The sequence below is a fragment of the Oryza brachyantha genome, chromosome 8 (assembly GCF_000231095.2).
Source record: "Oryza brachyantha chromosome 8, ObraRS2, whole genome shotgun sequence".
NCBI lineage: Eukaryota > Viridiplantae > Streptophyta > Magnoliopsida > Poales > Poaceae > Oryza > Oryza brachyantha.
In genome coordinates, this window is record NC_023170.2 from 822318 (window position 1) to 850004 (window position 27687).

The window sequence follows — 27687 nt, forward strand, 5'->3', positions numbered from 1 at the left end:
TGGAAAATAGCAGTAACAAGTTAGAAATAAAAAATAGAATTTAGACAATATATATGTAAGGTATTAGAAATTCACCTCCTTAAGCGAAATTTCATTCGCAACCCCACCATTATCTATTGTCAAAGATATGCACACAGGAAGATAATTCTTTATAAGAAGAGGTGTACTAAGTCTGACTTTACGAATGAAATGTTTCCTTGATGAAATTTTCTTAGAAGCCTTTGGAGTAGAATTTCCATAGTTTGGTTGTACATCCAAATGTTCAGTGCAGTACTGGCCTTTCTGATTACTACTGGATGTAGGGAAGCTGTATTCTTCAACAGATACGCAGCAACGGAATGGATCATTACTAGGGTGAGAGGGATAGCACACAGATGATTTCATAAACCCAACCCTGCTTTCATGTGAAAGCAAACTTGACAAGGAGTGGGTTTCACTCCACAGATAAGTTCTGCCTACTGGATGCCACCTAATCTGGCCAGCCTCTGACAAATGAACTGGCAGTGGAAACTCTTTGTCTGGAAGAATTGGCCCTAAAACCTGCAGAACAAAGTTTCTTGAGGAATCTTATGTTTTACTGATTTCAATTAACAAATTACTTTGAGTAGTACAGAAATTGCCACTGTGTGACCAACACCTTATACAAAAATTAGCTACATATACTACCAAAAGGGGGGAAAAAAGCAGAGAATCGAGCAGGAACAACTAGGCAGCATATTCATTACTGTTGTGAGTCTTGTGGCATGTATTGAAGGTGCACTGTTTGTAAGACATTACTGTTTGCTGCCCACCAGCACAATATTAGTTGGAATTATTTTTTCGAATACGCAAGAGAACTGTGCATCATTTTATTAAGCAAGGGAAGAACAAGGGTGAGGGAAAACACTCCAACCCCAAACAAAACACATTACAAACTGAACTCACCACACCCTAGAGGTAAAAAACCGATCAGCTCCCCAAAGGGCCAAAAACCTTTCGAGGGCAAAGTGGCCGAATAAGTAACTCGTGAAGCCCGTGGTTCTGATCATACACCAGAAGGTACCCTCACCCTTGTTGGAAATTAGTTGGAATATGAATTAATTAATTCCCTTGCTATGGGATTATTTTCATAGAGATATATAGTTTGCTTAAGGTAAAGCTTGTTAATGGGGATCAAGTGAATTGTGATTATGAAAAAGGATAGCATGTATCCATTGTTAGCAAAGGAATAATGAATTACTCTGCCCCCATACGAAGTTCTCCAGTCCCAGACCATAGTTCAATGACCAACTAAAATGATTATGCCCTTTAAGACATGCCTTCTCTGCAATGTAGCTACCCAGCTTACTGCAGTGAGAACCACAGTTCACAACTTCACATTAATTACACTGTGTAGAAATAATTTCAAGCTACTTGCTAGTTACTACCAATCCTAGTAGGGTTTTATCTTATCTAAATGCATACCTTTGTATTCAAAAGCGACTTCAATCTTGAATCATGAACCACCTATTATTAACCCAGATTCTAGCCTGTTTTTTCATGTAACCTTTATTTTCCCTAGAACATGAGTGAAATATCTAAAGGCAGGCCACCATTGAGTTATTTCTAGAGGTCAACACATAAGATTTTGAAGCAGCAGATAAAGCCAGACATTAGAAAAGACATATACAGTATATACCTTTGAAGATACACCAAATGGAATATCAAAACGCAATTCAAGGGGCATTGATGTTGCATTGTAGAGTTTGACCTACAAAAAAAGATTGTTAGTATGTGCAAGAATTAATGATGAAACTGATTATTCAATAGGCAATTACCGTCGAGTAAACTCGTATAAGCTTGCTGTAGTTGTGCAAGGAGACATCGAGTACCACAGGCACAATTAGCCCATTTTCATGATTACCCTTTCTATTAGATGCAAATGCTTCCCAGTTTTCTCCACTAAGTGGTTTCTTACTGGACGAGAAGTTTACATCAAAGAAGTAAATGCCCACAAGATCCATTGACATTGGCTTAGAGGACCCAGAAGTTGCGTCAAACTCTATAGATATCATATAGTGCGAAACTGCATTCATCCGTTTCTCGATGAGGTGTTCAGAAGATCGTGCTTCCCTGTGTTGAAAGAAGAATTCATCAAGAGCCTCTTCAACATATATTGGGACTGCACACCCTGCCGGCACAGAATTTTCATCTACTACTGAGAAACTATCAACATCATCTGAATTGACAGCACCACGGTACACCCGGAACTTGAATGGTAATGATGTGTCATTCGATAGGATGTATGGTGCATATCTTCTAGTATGCACATCATCACGACTTAACCTCAGGAACCCAGGATCTTCTTGAAGACTGCCTTCACTAACTGGATTAAGAGAATTTGTAATCATCTGACCAAGCCTGAGGACAGCCTGCCAATGATTAGACCAAAGCAATGTATTTAAGAATTGATGCTTAAAAGCACAAAAGGTACCGCAGATACATTGAATAGATCCCATAGAGTTAGTTCTTAATTCCACCAAGAGGATTTCACATAATCCACCTAAAGTGTTGTTGAGTCCATTCTAGGGATCTGAAGTTCCTCACCCACAGCCCCTGACATATACTACTCTAAGCTAAAATACCAATGTTCCTCTACCTAATGAATTCCAGTGTTACAAGGAGCCTCACATTATTACTTTGAAAGGCTAAATAACAATAGCAGAATCTACTTTCCTGAAAACTGCATCATTATTTGACCAAGAAGACAACATCAGTAAAACTGAACATTCATAACTTTCAGATATTACATTTTGGGTATATCATCACGAGATATTTGTAGGAAAAGAATACAGGGAGATTTTCTTACTGGCAAGTGTTCAAAATGAAGAGAATAACTTACCTCAATCAAGGGCTCTGATATATTTAGATTAAGCTGGTTGCTTGAATTTAAGCACACCTCAGTGCTGGGAGATATATCCAGAGCATGATTGGCACATTTTCTAAGTACATTTAACTGAAATTTTGAGGGTTCTATAAAAGGCTCCCACATAACCTGCATGCATATTGTTGTTATTCCTTTACTTTCAGAACAAAAGATACAACAAATATAGCAACAAGGTATAACTTTACCTTATCAATATTGTTGTAGTTTACTAAAAGGTCAACAAAACCAGAGACTTCAATCCGATCATTCATTTGGCTAAATTGCACTGATAAGTTCTTCACTAGGATCTCTATGACAGGCCCATGACTGCCCCTCTGTTCAAAGCACAGAACCAGAAAAGAGTTGATGGTTAGAGTTTATTCAAAAGCAATGCCATTTGGGATATCTGGGTATGTAAAGACAGTACAAATCCATGTGCCTTGACTAATTACAGAATGTACTCCTTTTTTCCTGGTAAGGGTAGTGCTCTGAACACCAAACCTATATTACACAGTCTCACTAAAAAAAAAAGAGGGGGTTTCTCATTTTTGGTCAGGTTTGCTGGACATTAAGGATAAGTTTCTAAATTTCTCTAGCAAGAAGCTAGGTAATGAAGAGAGGACTCTTTTTTTCTGGGAGGACACTTGGTTGGGTAATAAACCTTTGGTTTAGCAATTCCCACATTTATATAGCATCACTTGCACACAAAAAAATGTCACTGTGGCCAAAATTTTTAACGAAGCAATGTGGGTTCCAAATTTAGAAGAGCAATTGTAGGATATAGCTGAAGAATGGAATAAGATACAGAGAAGATATAATGAAATAAAACTGAAAAATGAGAAAGATGATATCATCTGGAAATTGACTAAAGATGGATTTTTTTTCTTTTAAATCCTTCTATCAGACTATGAAAGTACAAAACATTGGATATCCTTTCATATTTATATGGAAATTCAGAATACCAATAAGAATTGAAGTCTTTGTTTAGTTTACCCTAAAAAATAGTAGTTTGACAAAACATAACCTTTATAAGAGAGGCTGGAAGAAGAGCTCAAGACAATGTCAGTTCTGTAGCAAAGAGGAAATGCTTGATCATATGTTCTTTCTCTGTCACTTAGCCAGATTTGTCTATAGTATTGTCAATTGTGCTTTGCTGTTACAAGTTTTTTTTTTCCAAACACACAGGAGGTCTGTGTATCATTTCATTAAGAAGGAGAAAGAAAGAAAGTGGGAGTTAGGTAAAACCTCACCCCCACCTAACAAAAAACCACAACGGCCTTCTTCAGAGCTAAACATAAAAGCCATAGCAAATTGCTCACGCAGTCTTGATGCTCCCGCCAAGGACCAAAAAGCACCCTCAGATGCTACTGCCTGGAGCACAACTTCCACATTAGGAGTAGCCCCGTTGTTAATATGGATGAAATGTTTGGAAGTTGGCTCAAAAAGTAGCTGTGGGTGTGGCAGCAGTGATGTGGACGATTTGGAAGATTAGAAATAAAGCATGCTTTAACAATATACTACCCAAATATCCTGTAGCAGTTATTTTCCAGGTTGGTCCCTTTGTTTCAACGTTAAGCCATATCGAAGAAAAGAGGGAGAGGGAAGAAGATTTTAAAAGGGGACCAGATTACTTATCAGGCTGCTTGTGATGTGTATGAAGCTCAGCATGGATGGAGTTTCAAGATGTGGCGTCCGCAATGAAAGCTGGCAATCATTCTGGACTTATAGTTCGAAGATGTGGTAGTTTTATCTCTGGGAGGAATGTTAGAAACTTGCTTTTACTTTAAATGCTAGCTATATTTTGTAGGCTTCTTGCTTTAGCTAGGTCTTTTGTTGAAGTGTTCTTGTATAAGCCAGTTTCTGCATGTTTGGATGGGATGAATCCAGATATGAAGAAGAAAAGGCGGGATTGTTGATCGGTAACTGTTCTTGGCTTTCTTTTGTTTTGGACATCTTGTTACTCTGTGGCAATTTCTGATATATGGAAATGGGAGGGGGATCCTACCCTCTTGCTTAAAAAAACACATTATTTTGCAAGGTGACCAAAAAAGCTAAATATTTATTACTACCTCTGATTTTTTTTCCTTTGACGCTGTTGAATTTTGGATCTATGTTTAACCATTCATCTTATTCAAAATATTTATATAATTATTATTTATTCTGTTCTGATTTGTTTTATCATTAAAGGTATTTAAGCATGATTTATAATTTGCATATTTGCACAATATAATTGAATAAGACAAATAATCAAACGTAGATTCAAAAGTTAACAGCATTCAATAAAAAAACAGAGGGAGTACTGATCATGGTACATAATCTTATGTAGACAAAAGTATCTATATACCTACATCTACACAATACTAATTTTTCATAATCCAACAAGTGCTCCTTTAATGATGTTCCTTCTTTGTTAAAAGTGATGTATCCAAATTTGCTTCTAAATTCTTAGCTTCCAAATGACCCAGAAAATGACAATCAAATGAGACTACACTAAATTTCTTTATGCTTTTATTAAATTAACCATAAGCCTGAAATAAATGTAGTTTAAGGATGGTTGCTTTATATTGGCAGTACCGGTGTTTCATGGGCAAAAATATATAGTTAGCAGTGTAGTGTTACTTACCCTTCCATCATTTAGCAGGAGAGAACCTTTTCTTAATCCCGCTTTGAATGTCACAGAATAAAATGATGAAGCAGATGATGATGATACAGGAAACTTGAGTTCCATACTGCGGCAAAAGCTAAATATCTGATGTGAAAAACCAACATCCATGTATTCTGCTTGTAAATCAACAGAAAAATGTAGCAGATTCCCTTCTGGCTGATGAATATAACCAGCAGCTTTAGCCTTAGATATATGCATGAATGGAACAGAGGTACCCTTATCCCCTCGAATCATCTCCAGTATTATCTTGATACTATCTAAATCACATCTGAAGTTCATCTTGCTATCACCTAATGATACAACAAAATGTTTACTATTGAACATTATGGAGATAAACTTGCAATCTTTTGGCTCAGGAGATCGAATATCTGCAAAGAGATGAGTGGTAGCTTGCATTTTACAAGAACCAGGAGTCCCACGCATAACATTGCTTGCACAGTTTTCTGTTTTCTGCCAGATAGGTACATGAACTACACCAGCAATATTTTCACATGTTACCAACAACTTAGAATCATCCAACGAACCACAATCTGTTTCAGGAAATGGTGACATTGGAGAGTCTGAAGAAGGCAAAGCAGCTGAATGCACCACATGGGAACTGCTTTCTTCCTTCCTTACGTATGAATGAAAATGATTGATAATGTTGTCCCAATCAACTAAGTATAGCCAGATCTCAAAAGAAGGTACAGACATTAATATATCATCTCGTCCGTCATGTTTCACGAACTTGATGAAAACAGGAGACAGTGGCCCATCAGACACAATTGAGACAAGAGTGTGATTGTCAGATGACTGGAGGGCTAAAGAAACAATATCCATGTCAATGAGTTCTGCTTTTTCATTAACCAATAAAGCAGTGACATCGAACTTCATATTTGCATTGGCAATCTTCTCCAATTCCAAACCATTATCTTTTGAGTGACAGAAGAAAATTGCCAGATCATTGACAGAAACAGTGATATTAATGGAGTCACTAGAAGCAGGGCTCTCATTTAAAATTCTTTGCTCTAAAAACTGCAAGGCATTGCCTTTATACAGTTTACTTGCTTTGCCAACAGATATTAACTCATCAGTAACAGAAAAAACTGCGTCCATTCCATCCACAAAATAAAGATCTGTACATAAGAGAACAAAGTGCAAGCTATTATTACATATACCAAGACAGTTCCAGAAGTGTTAAAATTTAATCAGGAAGGACCTCTTTACCTTCAGCAATTAAGCTGCATTTTGATATTTTGCTCATAATGAATGTGTGCAAAGATGATTGCTCGGAGAAGGATAGTTCTGTGCAAGGAATTTGAATCCATATATTGGCATCAAGCTTTTCCAAAAGAGATTGGATTTTGCTAGGGATGTTTTCATCAGACTTTAGCATAAAATTTGATTGGTCATCTGGAAATATAAGTGATATGGATGTCTTTACTGCACACAGGCTGATGACATCAACTCTGCTGGAAAACATACATTCTGAACTGAAGAATTCTTTGGGGATACGTTTTGCAAATTCTGCAGTGCTTCCAGTTGAAATGAACTCACCAAAAAAATATGGAACACCAAGTTTCAGACCAAAGAAATCTTGATTTTCCACAGGAAAAAGTAAAATACAATCAGATATCTCAAATGTATATGTCATACTGTCAAGTGATTCTCCAGAGTTATCAAGATTGTGATTTTCCACAGAGTGATGCTCTTCTGTCAAAGGATTCCAATCATCCAACAAAAAGAACCCAATAAACATAGCGAGTACCTTTGATGGTAATATGCAGCAAACATTTTGAACTCCAATACATACTTCTGTTGAGAGTGCAGGAAAATCTCTTTTAACGCGGATGTTGAGTACATTAGCGTTACCATGTGAGGATCTTCCCCATAGTAGTTCATGGACACTTGGAGAGGTCCATGATGAAGCAAGCATTATATCTTTAGCAGACAAGAGGAAGTCCCATGAGCTCACATCAGACAGCGAGAGCGTTGCTATAGACTCGGGAATAGTAAGCGTGGCTAAAATACCACACGATTCATGGAAATGTACCCTGACTGAAACAAGAGATAGATCAAGAACAGTTAAACTGTCATTCTTGGAGTTCTTTGATGAGTTGGATGAACAATCGGAATGCTTAGTTCTACACAGTGAATTGCTTGCAAGTCCTTGTGCAGAGTAACAGTTTAAATCAGAAGTCCCGTTGCATTTACTCTTTGAACATGAACCGCCTGATGCTTGGACTCCTTGAGTTTCTAAAAATTCCCTATCATGTCCAGATATGAGATCCATCCGTACAAAGGGAAAGTGATCAACAGGCACTCCTGCAAATAATGTGCCGTCTACACCACAGAAATTAGAAAGAGCAAACTTGGGAAATTTGGCATCGGCTGCTCCAAATCTCATGGAACCCAGATCCAGTTCTGAGAGAAAAACATCAGTGCCATCTGGATATACTCCATCAAGAAATTTTAGAAACCTCCTTATCTGACCAAAAACAGATGGAATAACATGCAGATCAACATCATTTATGTTCAGCTGGTACACTTGATGCATTTGATCTTGATATTTATGAGTTCTGTAATGCAGCTTTAAGCAAGCATCAGAAGTGGAACTCTCAGGGCATCCTGCCAAGTTCGCACAGGTGTTACTTTTGTAGTTTCCTGATAAACATAGCACTCGTGAATTTGATTCCTCTTTCAAATTATTGGAAGTTATTTGGACCATCTTTGTGATGACCCATATCTCTGACAATTCTTGGATAGCATACCTACATATTACAGCAACTCATCACATCTAAAAGTAAGAGAAAATAAACAAGATTGCAGGACTAATGATTTAGTGAACAGCTACTGACCTGATATCAACATCTCCAACACAAACAGTTATAGCTGAACTTCCTTCATGATGGTCCTCAAGGTCAACCCTTAAACTCAGCTTGGCTAATTTTAGTGATGCAAACATATTTAAGGCTAACTTCTTGGGTTCACTCTTCATATCATCAGAAGCATTATTTCTGATTAGGTTGGTCTCTTTCACATAGAAACACAAATTAACAAAAGCACTGTACATTGTCTGAGAGAAGTACATGTCGGCAAATGGCACAACAAAAGCAACCTACCAAAAAATGTTTGAAATAATTTGCTTAGAGAAGCTTACATTAAGAGAATATTGTATGCAGATAAAACACATTGTATGCACCATAGTGAACCACCTTTTGTAGTATGAATTATATAAATGTACAACAACCCAGAACATCAAAAGTCAAAACTAAGTAACTAGTCACCAAGGTCTCAAATAATAAGTACCTCCAATTGCTTCAGCACTGGTTCATCTAAGAATATGCATAATCCAAATACAATGGAAGCATCCAATTTGATGAGTGTGGAGGCAGAATCATGTCTGTCCGGCATCAATACCTTCACCTGCAAACGTGTATATGTTTACCATTGATTCTGGTGGATATTGAATGCATAAAAAACAGAATAATAAGAAATGCACCATGTCTAACCTCAAAATCGGTGAGGCTAACCTCAAAATGGTTATAAAGGTCATCCAATTTGAAGCCAATGAGAAGGTCATCAGAGAAATTTGGAGGAAGAGTTTTCAATATGAGATCAAGGAAAGAATCGCTTTCTTGCATCCATGAAGCATCCCTAACTGTATCTTTGGATTGCATGGATACGTCTCCAGCCTCAAAAACCTGCAATATGTACTTATTGTTCAATCACAAAGTCAATTAAAACAACTGAAATGGCAAAGTTGCCCTTTGTCTTCTTCTCCACTATGCATCTCCATTATATTGCCCACATGCCATGTTTCTCCACCACACAGGTTTTTTTTCTCTCGAACACGCAAGAGAGCTGCACATCATCATTATATTAAGAAGAAAGGAGTCTAGGAAGATTCGTATAAGACCTAAGGGCCAGGGTTAACACATCACACAAAGACTATAAGAAAAGGAACTAGGACCAGTGACCAAACAAACTTTATGGCCAAAACCTAATAGGACCCTTGACCCCCACATGTTGCCCGACTGCTGCCCATCAGTAACTCGGCATCGCTCTGCTCTATGCATCTGCATCGCCAACATACCCTGCAGGTGCTGCTTGCAGCCGCTCTGCACCTCTCTGTGCACAAGGAATTTCCTCCACGTCCATGGGGTTGGGTATACCATATACCGTATTGGATGTGGGCAGATGGGGGTTGACATCTTGCACGTACAGGCAGCAGCCATGGGGTTCAACATCAGGTGGCAGATGTGCAAGGACAGGTGGCCAAGTAGACACTTAATGAGTTTTTTGGGCTGCAGCTTGCTTCATACCTTCTATTTAAATGTGAGTATGTGACGTTCATCTGATTCGGAGTACAGGTTCTTGGACACTCATGGAAATAGAAATCCCAATCTCTCTTTTTTCTTCTTTGGTACTGCTTGGGAAGAGAGCAAATTTAATTTCCCATGGACCCAAATTAAATCGATTTGTGCCCTGCTGCCCTGTGCCCTGCTCTCCAGCATGATGAGGTGTACGATCAAGATCTACAGTAGGCCAGCAGAAGTGGACATTTTTTCTTTTAAAACTATCCAACTCAAAGGAAAGAGGGCAAGGTGAGGGAGGGGACGCAAGAATTGGACTCCTCACTGCAAAGTCGCTGCATGATGCAAGTGCATTGTCGAGATTGAAACAGACGAGGACTGGGGACTGACTGACTTATAAGAGAGAAGAGTGGGAGGGGAAAACATGCATGAGGACGGGAGAGGCCATGAATGGCATCAGGGCATCAGACCATGGCCATCAACTCTAAAGGGCACAAGGGTCATTTTGCACCCAATTTGACAGTTATATAACTGTGCATGGAAAGGAGTGGCATGGAAGGCAGACGGAAATAATTTCAGTGGCATCTAAGGGAGTAGCCTATTTTTTTCTCAAACGCACAATAGATCTACTTATCATCATATTAAGAAGGAAAAGGGAGTAGCCTATTTTGAGTGGCATATTATGAAACTTAACAACTTTCAATGGAAAATAAGGAATGCTCTATTTATAATGTCCATACCACGATAAGCTCTTCTGTTCCACAATTTTGTGATGACAGCCTGATAACAAAGTGGTGAATCCTTAAATCCCAAAGAAGCTTTTTTTGGTTTGCAGACATATACCTAGGATTATGTTAAGCAATGAGTAAAGTGCTATTTCTATATAACAGTGTTAACAAACGGAGAGGTAAATGGGGGAGAACTGACTTTAGTTTGCAGAGAAGTCTTGCTCCAAAACTATCAAAACAATTTAGTGAGGAAAGTACCTGCAGGAATGTACAACGTAACTTGAATATTACATAAGACTAGTGATGTGCCCATGCCATGTGACAGATGCCAGACAAACATAGTAACATCTAACATACTATATGCTCTACAGTTTCAATGCAGTATATGTCTATCTAATTCTAGAAAATATACATGTGGCTATATGAGATCAACCGAAAACCTAAGCACAAACATATGCAAAGAATGCAGTTACTTTAACAAAATGTATTGCAACAATTCAGCCATGTCCACATATATCTAGCCATATGGGGATTGGTGCAGAACACATCATCAGCATAAGTCCTATTTAAGGAGCAAAGAGCCCCCCAATCCTACAAGTCACTGTTTTGGGGAAAAAATATTTAATGTGGCTTTTCAAACCGCTGCACAACTTACTCCATGGGATGAAAAATCTCAATCCAGGCATGAGCATAAAGTACTTGGAAGATGCAACAAGTAAATTGCAAACAAGATAATGTAAGTAAAAGGGGAATCATTATAATATGCATAATGGATCAATACGTCTATCCTCCCAAACAATAGAGCATGGATGTACTACACAACACTCACCCTATCATGCTGAAACTGGAAGGAGGAAAACAAATCATAGATGTACAGGAGATTAAAGATGAACGCTGGTTCATATATAGCACTGAATTCCTGGACAACAACCTAAAAAGGGAATGGACAAAAATACGCAAATCAGCAATCAAAATCTTTAAGCCATATGTAGTGACTTCTGTAGCTCTCTTTGGATGGAACCAATTAAGTACCCGTGTTGAAGCTTCCGAGCTTTGGTTCGACTTAGGAAAGTCAACTTGAACACTGATAACAGGTGCCCCCAGACCATCAGCAGTGCTACACTAAAATAGATTATATTTAAAATACAAGCAATTCGCAAAAGGACTTGATGACTAATGTGATGTGTACCTTTTCAGCCAGCAAGACTTTGTTTTCATTTAATGGGTTGATGATTGCAAGAGAATCAAGCCAGGCAAGGATAGTTGTTGAATAATCCCATATTTTGCATTCAACACCAAGCCCAGAGAACATTGCATCTACAAGTTTTATGCCAAATTTCCTAAACCATAAAATATGTTAGTTAACCAACAATAAAGGCTCTCCCAGATAAATGAAACCAAGTAAACCGTGTTAAATACATGCATATAGCTGTGACTATCTTCTAACATAGGGTAGTTGCCTGTAGCCCTGTTAAAAATACTTTGGGTCATCGGCCCATAGTCATATAAGGTTCATTGCCCAACAAACAGGAAATATAGCTCTTCATCATCGATAGCAAATATTCAAACTGTAGGAAGTACAAACTACAGGGTTTTTAACTGGAACAAGCCCACCTCTAGACACCCATCTGACAAAATAGCAAGCATAACAAGGAAAGACTTATCAAGAAACTACAGAGATAAGAACTTTTGTAGAACCTAAAAGTAGTTAAGTTCAAGGAAAAATGGTGCTCTTGACAACAATGTGAGTATGGTACATGGAGGTTTTGGATGGATAACGGTTATCTGGAGTAAACATCATTCCAAACAGAATTTAATAAATACTACTACCTCCGTTTCACATTATAAGATGCTTTGGCTCTCCCTAAATTTCTAAATTCATATGGATGCTAGTGAATCTGGACAGATATATAAAACAAATACATTGATCCATAGATGAATCTAGGTAAGGCTAAAACATCTTGTAATATGAAACAAAGGGAGTAACATTTAACTATTTCATGAAAGCTGACACTTTTATTATCATTGTTGACAGCAAAATGAGCTGAGGGAGCTATCAGTGCAGTTCCTTTTTGGACTAATCTTGTTTTACTCAGCTGGGGTATAATAACTACTCATAAGCAACAGCAGTTTAGATCCCTAACAGAAATTATTTTACTAACAGTACCCAAAAAAATTACTTCGTTAGTTGCCTCTGCGGCATATTATAGCAAATTAGCAATGCCACACTGGCCTAAAATCTATTATAGTAATTGATGACAACAGTATGATATGGAAGTACCAGTGATATAGAAATGCAACACTTGCCTGGAGGTGACGCTTACAAGGATCTCAGAGAAAGATAGCCTAACAAATAAAGAATAGTGGTTTTCTTTTGTCAAATGATTTTCAGCAGAAGAAATGGGATGGAATTCCGCTCCCTCATATATATCCTGAGAAAATTAAAAGTAAGATGTCATGTAAATTATTGTACCTATACATCAATTGCACTCAAATTGGCCTTACACAGAGACTAATTTGAGAACCACAGAGTATAACCTTGATAATGTCATCTGAAACATCAGCAAATGAGTTGGTATCAGCGGTTCCACCAGCACCAAGCATTCCACGAGAAATCCACTTTAGCCATCCTTGGCCTGCCCCAGCTGACTGTTCATCAGTTCGAGGGCTTCCTGGACTAGAAAAATTATCTTTGGTAGATTTCACCAAAGCTTCCTGTAAAAAATCAATGAGATGTTAGCAAAGTTAATGCTGAACAAAAAGATTAATATGCACTCTAAAACATGAATCTACCATATGCAAATTCTACATAAGAGCCCAAAAATAACTATAAATTTCATTGTTCTTATAACAAAAATAAGAAGAAAATGTGACCAAAGCTACAGTCCAGATGCATTGTTCGTATTGGTCATCACATGCAGATCACTTCCTACCAATAAAGAAATGATATGCTATCCCTATTTAATCCCACATTGGAGTACCTAACAGAGGTGACTTAAACGCAGAATTGAGAAGCATGCTTATCTGATGTGTGTATATACCAGGAGGAAACAAAGAAACCAAGTGACATATCCAAGACTTGGGAGATATATAGCATTTGACTAAGTCATTGTTATCAAGTTGCCGATAATCGCGATTAGTCCTAGATTAGTCGTAAAGTCGGTCAACCCACACGACTAGAGGGTCACGACTTGACCAAATAGCAAGTCATGCGATTAGTCGTGGTTAGTCGTAGATTAGTCGTAAAGTCAGTAGTAGATTAGTCATAGCAAAATCAACAATTTACCATGTTTATTAGCTTATTGTGTTTAATACTTTAATTTTATTTCTTGTTGACTTATTGTCTTGCTGGCTACTCCATAGTCCATAGTTTATACTTCATATAATGGTTAGTATAGTATAATAGTAGTAAAACCTTTATATTGCATCCCCTGTCTTCACATGAACAAGTCGTGGACGAGTCGACCAAGTCAGTCCAGGGGTGCCTCGACTCATCTTTACGACTTGACAACCATAGACTAAGTTGCCAGGACTAATATACCATCAATCGATATCAAGAATATTAAGCCGTGGGAAATGATGAACTATGGATGTTAGATATGATTGATTTATGCCAAGCCATCAAGATAGTGACACCTTCAATGGTACATGTATTTATGGACAAAATTAGGTCTCACATTTACATTATTCCTCACATAAAAGTAACAGGTACCTGTAATTGCTGCTCTGCAATAGTTCTGTAGTTAAGTATATCATCTATATCACCTTCTCTATCCATATTTTCAAGCTCTTGTAGGATGTCTTCGCTGACAAGCTGAAAGGGAAAAAAAACAGACTTAAAGTCAGTGTGTGCTCCATATTCTATTCAGAAAAATGTGTGCTCCACACATAGATTTTTTTTAAAAAAAACAAGATGAATTCCATTTTTATATCGAGAGAACCACACCTGCCCTTTCTGCAAAAGCTCCAGTTTCATTCTGTACAAATTGACATATCTCCTACGGCAGTCCCTGTTAAACATATCAAGGAGACATGTGAAGACCAGCATGTTTCATACACAATAAACAGAATATTATAGATGGACATTTGGTTCAGATAGACAAAACCAACATAATCAAGCAACAGGCCATTGCACAAAGCATAACACGAATCATCAAACTGAAAGTGTTTTAACTCTTAGTCTCTTAGTGATTACAGAAATTATAAGATAATGGAATTTGATATTCATAAAGCTATAGACTTCAAAACCAAGAGCTGTATGACAAGAAACCAGGTTTTGCATGATGGGTTTGCAAGGAAATTTAAACAGTTTAAGCCATTAGGTGTATGTCCCTTCCAGAGGTGGAAGATGTAGGTGCCTTCTAGGGGTGGAAGTTTTACGCTCTTCCTATTTGACCTGAAATCAATTGATCTAGCCATGAGCAGGTCAAAGTGAGTTCTAACTTGTAACAAGCCTAGGAGGACTAAACCCATTTATGTGGCAAAATATGGGGATAATAACTTGTAGCAAGGGGAGAAAGGCCAAACAGGTCAGCAATTGCTACTATCATTTAAAAACAATAAAATGTTAGTAGTTATATCTACTTGTCAGCAGATAGGATCCATGCCTCGTTTAGTTCTGAGACCCTGAGCTCCCTGAAGCTTGTTTAGAAAGACAAAACGAAACAGGAGCATATATTAATAGGTAACTTATTGCATTTGCTGCTACCACCAACCTAAACTTGACATAAAAAATGAAAACCATAAAGCCAATTAGTTTAGTCATTTCCCTACTGAACAAAATTTCAATTAGTTTCCAAACCAAGGTCTGCACATTAACCAAAATGTGTTCCTCACCCATCTAGAAATATTTGATTATTTGCACCTACTCAACTATGATTCCTGCTCATTTTACATCTTGCCAATCAAGTTGAAAAGGAAAGAGTTTTCGAAAAGCTCACAGCCGCTGCCCCAGGTAACTCCATGAAGTTTTCCTCAGTCTTCTGTGAACATCTGCTAAAACAGATCTCTGAGCATAGTGCCACCACATCCTCTGCCAACCTTTATGTCTCTTAGATAAAGAGCTTTGAGATGGACGATGACGACCATACCTGTGAAGATATGGAGTAATAATTAATCTTACTGCATAGAAAATGCTGGAAAAATTTAAAAAGGCTGCAATAATGTCCAATTATACTAACTTAGTCCCAGCTGAAAAAACATCAAAAGGATTACTTCTGTGGAGGGGCATTCTTAAACATCTATATCTTTTCAAGTTGATTGCCCATCCTTTCATGATGGAAAACAGTTTTATTCTGGAATTATCTTTTGCCAGGTTCTGAATCATGATTTTTACCAGCTTCACACTCTTAACAAAAAGGCCTTTGACTTTAGTCGATTTTCTAATAGTGCATGACATATTGACAAATTCCTATGTGCAGCTTTCAGAAGCTGCCTCTCAGCAATTTGGTGGCATCATGGATTAGTATTTTCAGCAATACAACGGCATATAAATTATTCAGAGGGGACACATAAAGTTCATCTCAATATGAATGGGACTAAGAACGAATATATGTTGCAGCACAAATTTTCTACAGATTCTACAGAATTGAAAGTGTTTTTTTATCAAAGAAAAAAAAGAAAAATGAAATCATGCTCAGATGATTATAGTTTTCTTTTTCTTTCTTGATCTAGAGAAGCTTAGCATTTAGATTGCAGTACCAAAACAATAATTTCCAATAATAAGTCACTAACACAATGATCCAAAAATCTTATGCATATCCATTAAAAAAAAGTCCAACAATTTTTGTTGAGTCTGATGTGTGTCATCTGGTCAATATTCTCCATTGGATTTGTTTCACAAAACTTCAGCAACGACTGTTGATCACATTATTATTATCAATCAATATTGCAATAGAATACATCACTGGACTCCATGATATGTAGAATCAAGAAAATTTATCAGAGGGAATAAGTAATTTATTCAAGAAACTACTTACCTTTGGTTATTTGAACATTTGGTTACAAGAGTTACACATTTGTGAGACGTTGGCACAACAGTTTCAAAGAATGCTAGTTTGAGATTTCTCTGTGGCTGGAATATTTATTTTCTCTTTTCTCCTGTAACTTTGTTTCTATGATTTCAATTCCTTTTAATAAATTTACAGTTGGACTCTCCCCTACTGATTTTCCCAAAAGAAGACGGAGGTAGCAGGATGATATTGTCATCACATTTAAGTCGAATAAGAATAAATGGAACATAAATGAGATGCTTTATAGGATAGCAGCTTTATTCATCTAAATTAGAAGAACATACTTTGTCCGCAAAGCACAGATGGAGAAGTAATCACAAAGATTCAAAATTTGTTGAATCTGGATTTCATTAATCGATAGGATCTACAAAGATAAGATGAAAAAAAAATGTAAGGATGCAATACACAAATCATTCCCAGAATATTTAGCATAATTGCACTGTGCTAATAATAGAATGATACAGACCAGAGCAGTTAACTCCACAGTTATGTTATATTGAGGTGCACCATCAAGCTTTCCAGCTTTGTTAGCCTGTTATAACAATGAAGTTCCATTAGATTAGGCTAGTCAATATTCATCATTAATTTTTTTAATGGAAAATACTAAACACTCAAGATAATCATGAAAGAACCCAGAGAATAAATTTTGAAGGCCCTTAGGCCAGAGAAGGCAGCTTGAGAATAAGCTTAGGTTTCGCGGTCAAAGTTGTAGAACACCAGGTATTATGGCTTGTGGATTTGTGGTGCATAAACCCACGTTTTAAGGACAAAAGGTTAACATGATCGAAAAAAAATAGATTCAGATATATGCATACAGATAACTACTTTCAAGACTCAACAGATGGACAGAAGGTTATTTAACCAGCCCACCTAACTTTATTATCGCAAAACTGCATCGACTACACACGAGTCAAAAAATCGGACTCCAAGCTCTCCCTGAGTAGGAAAACTAGAGGGGTTTAGGGGATTATAATTAAGCTCCGTTACATTGATGGAATAACACTAGTGAGTAACTCAGGCCTCTGGACAGTGTCCATGGCACCTGAGAGATCCATGGGATGCTCCCAAGAATACTGCATGGAGGCTCAGTTATCCAGGTGGATGTTGTTGAAGGACAGTTCCAAATAACCCAAAACGGCAGGAAAAGCAGCATATGTATTTTACCCTATTTTTATAGCATCATAAAATATCTATGAATTGTTCGCTTCTTGTTTGAGTTGATCAGAATGTTTAATAATATGTTATTTTGGACCGTTTTGTAGCAAAGATGGGATTTCTCTAGGTTGCAATTTTCTGAAACCTTAAGGCCTAAAATCAGGATTATTTATATGCACAAGCCACAACATCTACGGTTTTCTACAACTTCAACCACAAAACCTGGATGGTATTAAATCAGTAAAATTAAAGGAAACATGTATAGGGAACAAATACACTTACAAGCACAAATATAGTCACGTTAAATGGATTTATAAGATAATCTCTTGGATGGGCCAATCCTGGACTGAAACTAAAATTAGTTTCAGTAAGAGCACCAATATCACATGGATCCTGCTGTTCCTCCAAGTGATCACAGTAAATGCCAACATTGGATATCTCTACCGTCTTGTTTACTTCATCTTGTCTTGACATGGCCATCAAAGACCTAAAGCACAGAAAGAAATGTGAACTTTAACATATGCACAGAAAACACAAACACATATCTGCAACCAACCATTTACATACCAAATTATCTGCAACCCTAGCAAACCCACAATATTGGCATACATATTGCCCATGTTCCATAGTCATTAAAATTGTTTGTCCAGAAAGGTGCAAGAAATTATTTTACAACAAAAGCTAAAATTCCTCATGGTTCCATGGCATATAGCAATTTACAACGAGAGAGTTTTAACAGCTGTACCCGCACATAAAGTTCGAAGCTTTGATCAGAGTCACAACCTACAAGGCAAAGCACTAAAGAGCTCTAGTATGCAATTTTAGACCACAGGAAGCTCTTAAGGCATTCAGAAATAAAATTTGTTGCAAATTATCTGTTCCTTCAGGAGCCAAGCTAATCTTGTAGTATTGCAGCTTCAGAACAAGCTTCCATGTTAAGTCGGTTATCTTTAAAACCCCTATTGTAGTTTATGCTTCAAGGAACTTCACTGGCAAGCGGCCAAGCGTTTCCTTTAGTGTTTAGCAATTGCATCGTTTTCAATTTTTTTCCTGATAAAAACACTCTAATATTCAGTAGCAAAATAATGTAGAACTAGTGTAACATTTTCCTGATCAAAATACACTTATATTCAGCAGTAAAATAACGAAGATAAGAATATATTGTGTATAAATAATGCATTGAACCAGCACTGGAAGCTTTGTCTCTCAATATGCTGTTCCTTTTCTATTTTGTTTCTTCCCTTTTTGCAGTTTGGAAAGAACAAAGAATAAAGGAGTTTGGCTAACTCACATCGCAAAACTTTGTTTCTTGGGATCTGTTTGTATTGAGAGACTGGAGAATTCCAAACCAAACGTGAAGCTTCCCTATTGACATATCAGAAAGGAAATAGTAGAGCTGAGAATAACTGACAGAACACCAGGGAAAATAAACAAAAGAAACACGTGTGAAACTAGAAAGTAAATGAGCTTGCTGAAAGGGTGTATCGCTATTGCCACATCTGATGCAGAAACCACTAATGTTTTGGATTGAAAATGCACTTTAGGAAATTTCCATGGTAGAATTTCCAAACAGGACTATTCCAAGTTCATAACATGTATAAAAAATTGATAAACTTAAGATATTATAACTTTCAAGCTTCAGACATAGTGTAAAAATATGACAGTACAAAAGTAGCAGATTAAATGAAATCTCATGCAAAACTATCTTTGGGTTACATAATTCAAACTCCAAGTGTAGACTACTAGATGGTATTTGAATTTGATTTTTTTAGCAAAGCAATACCACTAAAACACACAAAATTGTTTGATTGGAGTAGATTTATGGAAACTTGGAGGGTACATGTATGACCATTTTGGAAGTTCACCCTTCATAAAACAACAACAACAACAGACTTCAACCCCAAGCAATTCAGGGAAGGCTAAAAATGCACCATTCATACAGTTTGGGAACTATGTCGGAGGCATTCCACCAACTTAAATTTAACTAATACAACTTAAATGCAACAGTCCTAAGTGACAACATCCAAATATTTTTTGCAGTTGCACTAGATATATACCAGTATTCATCAACTTCGAATACATCATAGCTTTTCTTTTCATCTGGCAAAAACCTAAATAAAGGCCCTAGATAACGAACTAATTTGAGTAAGAAAAGTAATAACTGCTGGGAAAACAATTTCCAGTCCTCAGTAACAGTGTGCACACAAAATCCTAAAATCGTTGTAGGAAAAACATAAACAGTCTCCATGTTACAAACAAACACAAACTTGAACGAAACAGAACTGTACATTACACCCAATTCACACCAGAAGTGTGATGTAAACAGATATACCTTATCTTTGTAGTTATCAGCATATGTGATATGAACATTTCGTATAGAAACTTGGATGTTGTCCAGTATCTGACAAGAGTAAAAAAGGAAAAAAAAATACAAAAGTAATCAATGTGCCAGCACTACCTCCTAATTACTCTCACTTGAAAATAAACTGCAAGCATGTTACCTTTGCTAATATGTAGGATAAAAGTGATTGCCCCGTTTGGTTATCTAGAAACAGAAGAAATGGATCAGAGGTAATTGTTAGTTTCTCCAAAAGGACAGGAGAGTCACATATAGTTCCATCAACAATATGATTTAACTAGGTCCAAAAACGATTTTTTTGTGTTGGGGGGTTCAGATCTTATCATGAAGGTTTTCAGAAAACAGTACATCTGCATCTTGGGAGTCTTTTTTACATATACATATTACTATACCAGTTAATGTAGCAAAGTGCTATATTCAAGAGAAGAGAAAATGCATGCCAATGGAAATAGTGAAAACAACAATAGTTCCGAAACGGCCACTAACATTGAAGTTCATAACCTCACCAACAGCAACTTAAATTTTAATGACAGACTAAAGCAGCGCAATTTGCACAGAAAAACAAATTCCATGAAGAACATGGAATCAGGAATCACCTGTAATTCTTCTGGTAATTTTAGCAAGCTCAATAGCTTTAAGTTTAGCCAGTTTTCCATCTAACTCCCTCTTATCCAGAGAATCTGAGCTCCACTGGTAAAGAAACAGACAATTATTGGGTCAACATGCCACACCGTTACAAGATAATTGAACAAATTATGACAAGGCTCAAAAACACGCCTCAGAATCCTCTCGTGGACATGCACAGATGAACACATCTTCTATGGCAATAATTATAGCGCCCCACCCAAGCGTTTTCCATGGAATCCTGACGCTTAGTTTGCCGATCCGTCCTGTCAAGCAGTAGAACAGAAACTTAGAATTCACAACTACAAAAGGTGCAGCAACCTAGGAAAAAGTAAAGGTAATGGAACCCATATCCATAAAAAAAACAACCCAGGATCAATACCTTTCTTCAGTGCGAATGGCAACTGCAGGTAGTCGAAGGCTTCCAGAATCAGCTCTACATTTACCAATATTATTTCCTCTGCGGAACATGGAGACAACTAAAACTTAATCACCGCGTGAGAGAGAGTACAATATGAGAAAAAATTACAGTAAACATGTGATCAATATCCAACGCAGTCACGACGAAAAAATAATAATCATAGAGCGATCAAACTCGATTCTGGTTGCACATTTACATTGCAATTACGAGTCAAACAGTTGTGAGTTGTGACAATAAGCGCAAAAAAAACCCGCATCGCTGCGGCAACGGCGGGGTAGGGAACAGCAGGATCAAATAAAGCGCAGGGGAGGGGAGGGAGCGGTGCGGTGCGGTGCGGTGGAGGGGAGGGGATCGAGGACTTACGGTTCCAGATGTTAATGGTGAGCTGGTGTTTCTGGAAGCTGACGTAGCGGCCGAGGAGTGCAGGGAGAACCTTGCTCACCAAATCCTCGAACATGGCGGCGGCGGCGGCGGAGGAGGACCCTAGAGAGGGCGCGCTCCCATGGCGCGGGAGGGGAGGCGAGGGGAGGGGAGTGTGGAGGCGGAGTTGGGTTTTGCTTGGAGGAGGAGGCGGTGGTGGAAGGAGACAGCCAATTCGTGTCGCTGCAATTACGTATCTGCGCCGTATGGCCCCGTATTTTGTACTCCGTAGTACTTTGGTAGTAGGTTACCGGAGTAATATGTTTTTGTTTTTCTTATATAACCAACGTCCTATTTTCCCTTATTTTTTACTTAAATTTATTGACTTTTATATCTAAGTAACTATTTATCTTATTTAAGTGAGGTGATTATTTAGGTGTTTCGTGTAAAAACCAAACGGCATATTTATAAACGAAAAATAATTTATAAATAAAAATTTTATATTAATGATATAAAACCCAAGCCTAAAATTCCCAAAATCAACTCCAATAGTAAATTTATTTATATATATATATATATATAAAAGTTAAAATTATATAAATATGTTATTAGGTATTTAAAAATCAATACTAAAAATTATGCTACGATAAAAAGAACTATGAAACCAGCTCCAAAAATAAGGCTACTTTTGAGATAAGCTAAAATCGGTGGATTATCTTTTTTAAAAAACTATTTGAAGGTATGAACTAATGAATTAACTCTTACAAAGCTATCATTAAAGAGTTGTTAGTAAAAGTATTTCAAGAAAACTTTATATAGATAATTTTGTACAAAACAAATTGTTTAGGAACTTGAGAAGCAGATAAATGAAATCCAAAATCTAAAACAGAGAAAGAACAAGCCTAAGTTTCAAAATTAAATTTTGATTGTAGCCGATAAAAACTACTCCCTTTGTCCCAAATAAGTTGTTTTTGCCCCCATACTCCCTTTGTCCCAAATAAGATTGTTTTTGCCCCATCTTGCTTGTCCCAAAATAAGTTTATTTTCTAAGCAATTATTGCATTTGAGCTTACGAAAATATGGAACAATTGCATTAAACTAGAAAGAATTGCATTGGGATTTTATAAAATGAAGAATATTCTAGTCTTTTTTGCTTTTGCATCGTACATGTGGGATGAGGAAAAATGATGTTATTTTAGGACATATGGAGTAGCAAGTAGACGATGATAAAGTGGTATGTGGAGCCAAAAATCAAAAATAAAACGATAAGGAGTGATGGTATACCAATTTCATTTAAAACTTACTCAAACTACAGTTATCAGTAATTACCAACTAAGTTATCAAATCGTAGGAGAGGACTAGCCCCAGCTCAGCTGCTCGAATATAAGTCTATAACTAATAATATAGTAGTACATGGAAAAAATAAGGGCAGGAGTACCGCATCAAGGATCATCCCAATGTATAAAACTCTGGAAGCCAGGAGTACAAAACAACATACAGATCTACCACTTTCTCTCAGAACAACTTGTAGTTTTGCCACGGAGGAAACAATAAGCATAATCTTGCAAAACGTCAGGCCTTAGCCTCCCTTGCCTACAAAATTTGTACAGCTAAGGATATCTGTTTTAAGCTTGCAACATCTAGCTGCTAAAAGGGTTATTCACTCAGCCAAGCTGGAAGCATCTTTCAAGCGCTCCCGCAGTATGTCACAGAGCTTAGTGCAAGCATCCATGCAGAGCTCTACCGCCTATTGATGAATGAAGCAACACGTTAGTAATTCAAATTGCTTTAGTGTCATCTGTTAATATAGTAGAAGACACTCACATTGGTGATTTTGCCATCAGACCACTCTCCAGTAAGCGTTAACTGTGTGATCTCCTTTCGGGCTGGCATGTATGCCACCATAAGGCTGCCGTCTTGCCATGCTTCCTCATCAGAGGTTGGATCAATGATAATGTTCTTCCCAAAACAGGACTGGCAAAGAAGCAAAAGTGGATTGCCTAAGTTTAAATGTCTAGTTTTAAGTATAGACATTGTAAAGTAGAGAGAAGGTGTAGCCATACCACGGATACTGATGTAACAAGATCATACATCATGATTCCGGCATCAGCTAATGCAAGACTAGCACAAGAAATAATGATGGGAAGATCGCCTGAAACCAAAGAATTTCCAGTATGGATGAAAATAATTCTTTTTTTTTAAAGAAATAAAGTTCTGTGGAAATAGCTCATGATGATATATGAAATCTTCACTCAAAAATATATCGAAGAACACATTATTGTGCCATAATATCATACTGTTCACAAAGTTAAAGTTAGTCCATTTATCAGGTCATAATTCTTCCTAAAATAAGTAAATACGGAATACTACAGTAAAACACATCCAAACGTGCAGAAAGATTAAGATTAATATACTATAGTATCTTACTGCCACCAGACTCAAGAACCAAGGCAAAAACATCAACAGTGGTCTTTGGAAAAGTGTGAAGCATCACTGCGCCTTCCAGGGCTTTATGAAGCATTGCAGAGTACTCCTTGTTGTCTGTTCCCTGGAAGGGAGATGCAAACTGTCAACACTTATTTTCAAGCATAAATGGTCCATCATCAATTTCTCCAAACAGACAATGGAGAGCTAATAAAACAACAGACCTGTCCACGTATAGGGGTGGCAAATGTTGTATAGCTCACATTGCAATTGAGTCTACCGGTATCACTGTACATCATTGTTTTTTTGCTTTCTCTTGGTCCAAACCTGAGAAATTAATCATAATCATCAACTAAACATGACCAAGCAATCAAAGCAATATGACAAGTTAAACAGGAATCAATAATCTGACAAGTCTGACTGACAAGATACATATGAAACTTATGTAACATGAAGCTAGGAAGTTCATGTCAAAGGTCCACCTCAAGGACCTAAAACTATCATTGTGTTTTTTTTCTCTCTTTTTTGAGTAATTATCGCAAAACCTCAGGTTTTCAGGCACATATCTCAAAATCACATGTTTAGTCATTTTATCACAAAACAACACCCTTTACGGCATGCAGTATCATAACATCTATATTCTGTTCCTTTCCTTCCTTTTTTGTTTCCATCGCTCCTGTTCACTGCTTCCATTTGCCGGCCCCACCTGCAGGTTCGCTGAAATGGAAGGCCCATTCCACTGCTTGAGGACAAAAGCATGGCAAGGTAGGGGAGAGCTACCTGGAAAGCTGTGGAGATCTAAGCAAATTGCCCACCATAAGAATGTTATGTCTCCAGATTTGAGGGAAATTTAGTGTTTAGGGTTCACTGATTTGGGCATCTCTACCAAGGAGAATACAGAAGATACAGGGTTTTTTTAATGAAATACAAATGTTTTTTTTTAAATGCTGCTTTGGAGATCAATTTTGATGCAACAAACTGATGGTGGTCTCTGCTCCAAGGTGCCACTGTTCATCGAGGATTTAGAGTTCTGTTGGGAGGAGACAAGCAGAAAGCTCAAATGCTGTCATGGACTGACTCCCCAACAGTGAACAGGAGAAAGAGAAATGAGGAATGGGAGGACACAAACGAAATTCAGGTTCTCTGATACAATATGCCCCAAAAGGTGTGGTTTTGTGATAAAAACTTATAAACTTTGGTTTTAGGATATATGTTCCCCAGAATCTTGTGGTTTGCGATATTTACTCTCTCCTTTTTTTTGCCCCTTCAGAAAGGGTTAGTCATAGAGCCAAAACCCTCAAAAAAGTCCTAAGAGCACAAGTGTATAAAATACTGACAAATGTTTGCATGCTCAACTAATAGATGTATGCAACATACTGGATACATGAATCAAGCTGAGTATGAACTATTCTCAAGCATCTACCGAACTTTAAGCATATTTCATGTTCAAAGAAAGAAGTTGTGAAGTTAAACCAGAAAACATATTTCAGTTAACCTTAACTTGCTAATATTTAGTTCCACAAATACCAAAATCTTTAAATGATTTAAATTTAGAATGATTTGAGGATAGATTTGGAATATCTAAAAGACAATCGAAACTATTATGTTTCAGTAGCAGGTTGAATTTATAAGAGACACTTTTAAATTGAGATTTAATGAAAAACATGATCTTTAACACTTGGAATCTACTAAACCATAAACATGCACACGTGCGGTACATGATCTTATAAAAGTGCAGTTGTACTTACACTGACACAATGACCTTTGTCTTCCCAAATTCTGCATAGGCAGATCCTGATGCGGCAGTTGTTGGCCCTGTTTGCATAACTGCAAGCCAAATGGAAGTGGTGAACAGGAGCATATTTGAAAACGAAAAATAATTTGTGAATAAAACTTTTATATATGTGTTCTTAGCTATCTAAAAGCCAAGGCTGAAAAATAAACTTTGGTGACAAAAAACCTCCAAATCAACTTCAAATTTAAGGGTGGAAATTCAAATTTTGGCTTATAAGCATAAGCAGAAGTGAAAATATGAGGGTGCAATTTTTTATTGATTCTGATCAGCAATTGAGGCCGCGTTCATTTGGGGTGAGAGGTGGGTTAGTTATCCGGCACGGAAAACGTAGTAATAGATTAGTACATGATTAATTAGTTATTAATTATTAAAAAAATATAAAATAGATTAATATGATTTTTTAAAACAACTTTCCTATAGAAAATTTTTGTAAAAAATACAACGTTTAGCAGTTTGGGAAACGTGCGCGCGGGAAATGAGGGAGCTAAGATAACTTAGCCCCCGGCTGAACGCGGCCTGAATCCTGCTATTTTAAAGCTTCAAATTCCAGTGATGTTAGAGCAATTTGCGGTACCATTCAGGTCAAAAATAAGACTTAAAAGGAATAAATAAATAGAGGTAGTGAAATACAGTTTCAGATAATATATCAAAGAAGACTTTGCAATCATGTAACATAGATTATAATGCTCATACATGAAAACAAAATGTTGTTCTTCCTTCAAGGTTGGCAGTATTGTAGACACATGCTTATATAAATTCAAGTTTTTTTCCTAAGCTTGAATATACTGGTTCTGGATGTTGTACTGCCTTACTGCAACCAAAGGCACATGATATATATGCACACGTAACATGCAGCAACATTTTCTATTATATAATTAATATCAAGGGATTATTAGGTTCAAAGTATTTCCAAAGGAATTTTGCAGGAATTGAAACCTCAGGATTTTTTTCCATAAAATACCATCAGTTTCACATGAATGGACCCTAGTCAATTCCTTAGGATTGCGTTGTGGTGAGTTAATTGTAAAGGATTCTTAGCATGAGGTGAGACCTCATGGAAAATTTCCTTTGGATTGGAGTTGCCATGACACTCCAGTCCTTTACTTTTCCTATTCCTATGATTTTGCAATCCTACTAACCGAATAAGCCCCAAGCATGGAAGAAAATAACAGAAGGGTAGTCTTGAGCAACAAACACTTTAGAACACTAAGGAGAAATTGCATCAAGATTATGCTTTCCTTTATTGACAAGCACACACTAAACGAAAGTTCAGTAGGGAAACCTGACGCATAATGTCGAGCACCTAAAGTGCATACTAGGTGATGGCAGAAAATGTTGCCCAATGGGGATCCTTCAGCACGAATGGGCGCATTCGATAGAGGTTCGCCACTAAATCAGAGCAGAGCATGGAGAGAATGGGAGCGAAGAATTACATGCGGGACGGCAGTCGTGGAAGGAGCGGCCGTCAGCGCGGGGCCAGTCGGCGTCCTCGGCGAGGTGGCGCCGCAGCTCCTCCTTCCTCTCCCTCCGCTTTTCCCCGGCGGACGCAGCCGGGGAGTACGTCCCAGTAGTAGCCGTAGCCGCCGCCGCCGACATCGCCGGGAACTGCGCGTACGTCGCCGGCGCCTGCTCTAGCTACCCGACCTTGTTTTACCTTAGCAGCCTAGACCTCGGCTTGCTGCTCCTGCTCGGTGGCTTCGGCGGGAGAAAGGCTGCGGGAGGACGACGTGGTCGGGACCGGGGAGGGGAGAGAGGCGGCGCCGGCGCGCGTCGTCTGTGTGAGGGCGTGAGCTCGCCGTCGCGCCCCGCGGCACGCGAAATGCTAGGTTTGCCAGTGTGGGGAGGCTTCGCTCGCGAATCGGGCTGGGCTGGGCTGGGCCGGGCCGAGCAGGGGCTATATGGGCTTTGGCGAAGTATGTATGACAAGTGTCTCTTGTTTTCGGCTTATCGACTGAATTATTAAAAC

At 37.8% G+C, this 27687-nt stretch overlaps 2 protein-coding genes across 4 annotated transcripts in view; both read right to left on the bottom strand.

Annotated features, from left to right (window-relative positions):
- Positions 1-21647, bottom strand: part of LOC102719317 — a 30450-nt gene extending 8803 nt beyond the window's left edge. For all 3 annotated transcript variants that reach the window (XM_006659702.3, XM_040526967.1, XM_015840480.2), the window contains exons 1-30: positions 21506-21647; positions 21104-21181; positions 20875-20987; positions 20694-20787; positions 20240-20283; positions 20071-20139; positions 19030-19103; positions 18021-18225; positions 17050-17115; positions 16868-16947; positions 15513-15662; positions 14519-14582; positions 14285-14386; positions 13111-13287; positions 12880-13004; positions 11762-11912; positions 11605-11694; positions 11402-11503; positions 10772-10830; positions 10585-10687; positions 9041-9232; positions 8838-8954; positions 8387-8646; positions 6756-8299; positions 5508-6664; positions 3091-3219; positions 2861-3013; positions 1797-2390; positions 1658-1729; positions 76-540 (exon numbers count right to left, since the gene is read on the bottom strand). In XM_006659702.3, coding sequence (XP_006659765.2) covers positions 76-540; positions 1658-1729; positions 1797-2390; positions 2861-3013; positions 3091-3219; positions 5508-6664; positions 6756-8299; positions 8387-8646; positions 8838-8954; positions 9041-9232; positions 10585-10687; positions 10772-10830; positions 11402-11503; positions 11605-11694; positions 11762-11912; positions 12880-13004; positions 13111-13287; positions 14285-14386; positions 14519-14582; positions 15513-15662; positions 16868-16947; positions 17050-17115; positions 18021-18225; positions 19030-19103; positions 20071-20139; positions 20240-20283; positions 20694-20787; positions 20875-20987; positions 21104-21181; positions 21506-21599 — 6723 coding nt within the window. In that variant the 5' untranslated portion in view covers positions 21600-21647. The remainder of the gene's footprint in view (positions 1-75; positions 541-1657; positions 1730-1796; positions 2391-2860; positions 3014-3090; positions 3220-5507; positions 6665-6755; positions 8300-8386; positions 8647-8837; positions 8955-9040; positions 9233-10584; positions 10688-10771; positions 10831-11401; positions 11504-11604; positions 11695-11761; positions 11913-12879; positions 13005-13110; positions 13288-14284; positions 14387-14518; positions 14583-15512; positions 15663-16867; positions 16948-17049; positions 17116-18020; positions 18226-19029; positions 19104-20070; positions 20140-20239; positions 20284-20693; positions 20788-20874; positions 20988-21103; positions 21182-21505) is intronic.
- A 1138-nt stretch (positions 21648-22785) lies between these two features.
- On the bottom strand, positions 22786-27557 carry LOC102719888 (exosome complex component RRP41-like). Its single transcript, XM_040526901.1, has 7 exons — positions 27155-27557; positions 25675-25753; positions 24151-24253; positions 23930-24050; positions 23566-23654; positions 23327-23476; positions 22786-23249 (listed from the first exon to the last, which is right to left on the bottom strand). Exons 1-7 carry the CDS (start codon positions 27315-27317, stop codon positions 23163-23165), a joined length of 792 nt encoding a protein of 263 aa, XP_040382835.1. The 5' UTR covers positions 27318-27557; the 3' UTR covers positions 22786-23162.
- Between the last annotated feature and the right edge of the window lie 130 nt (positions 27558-27687).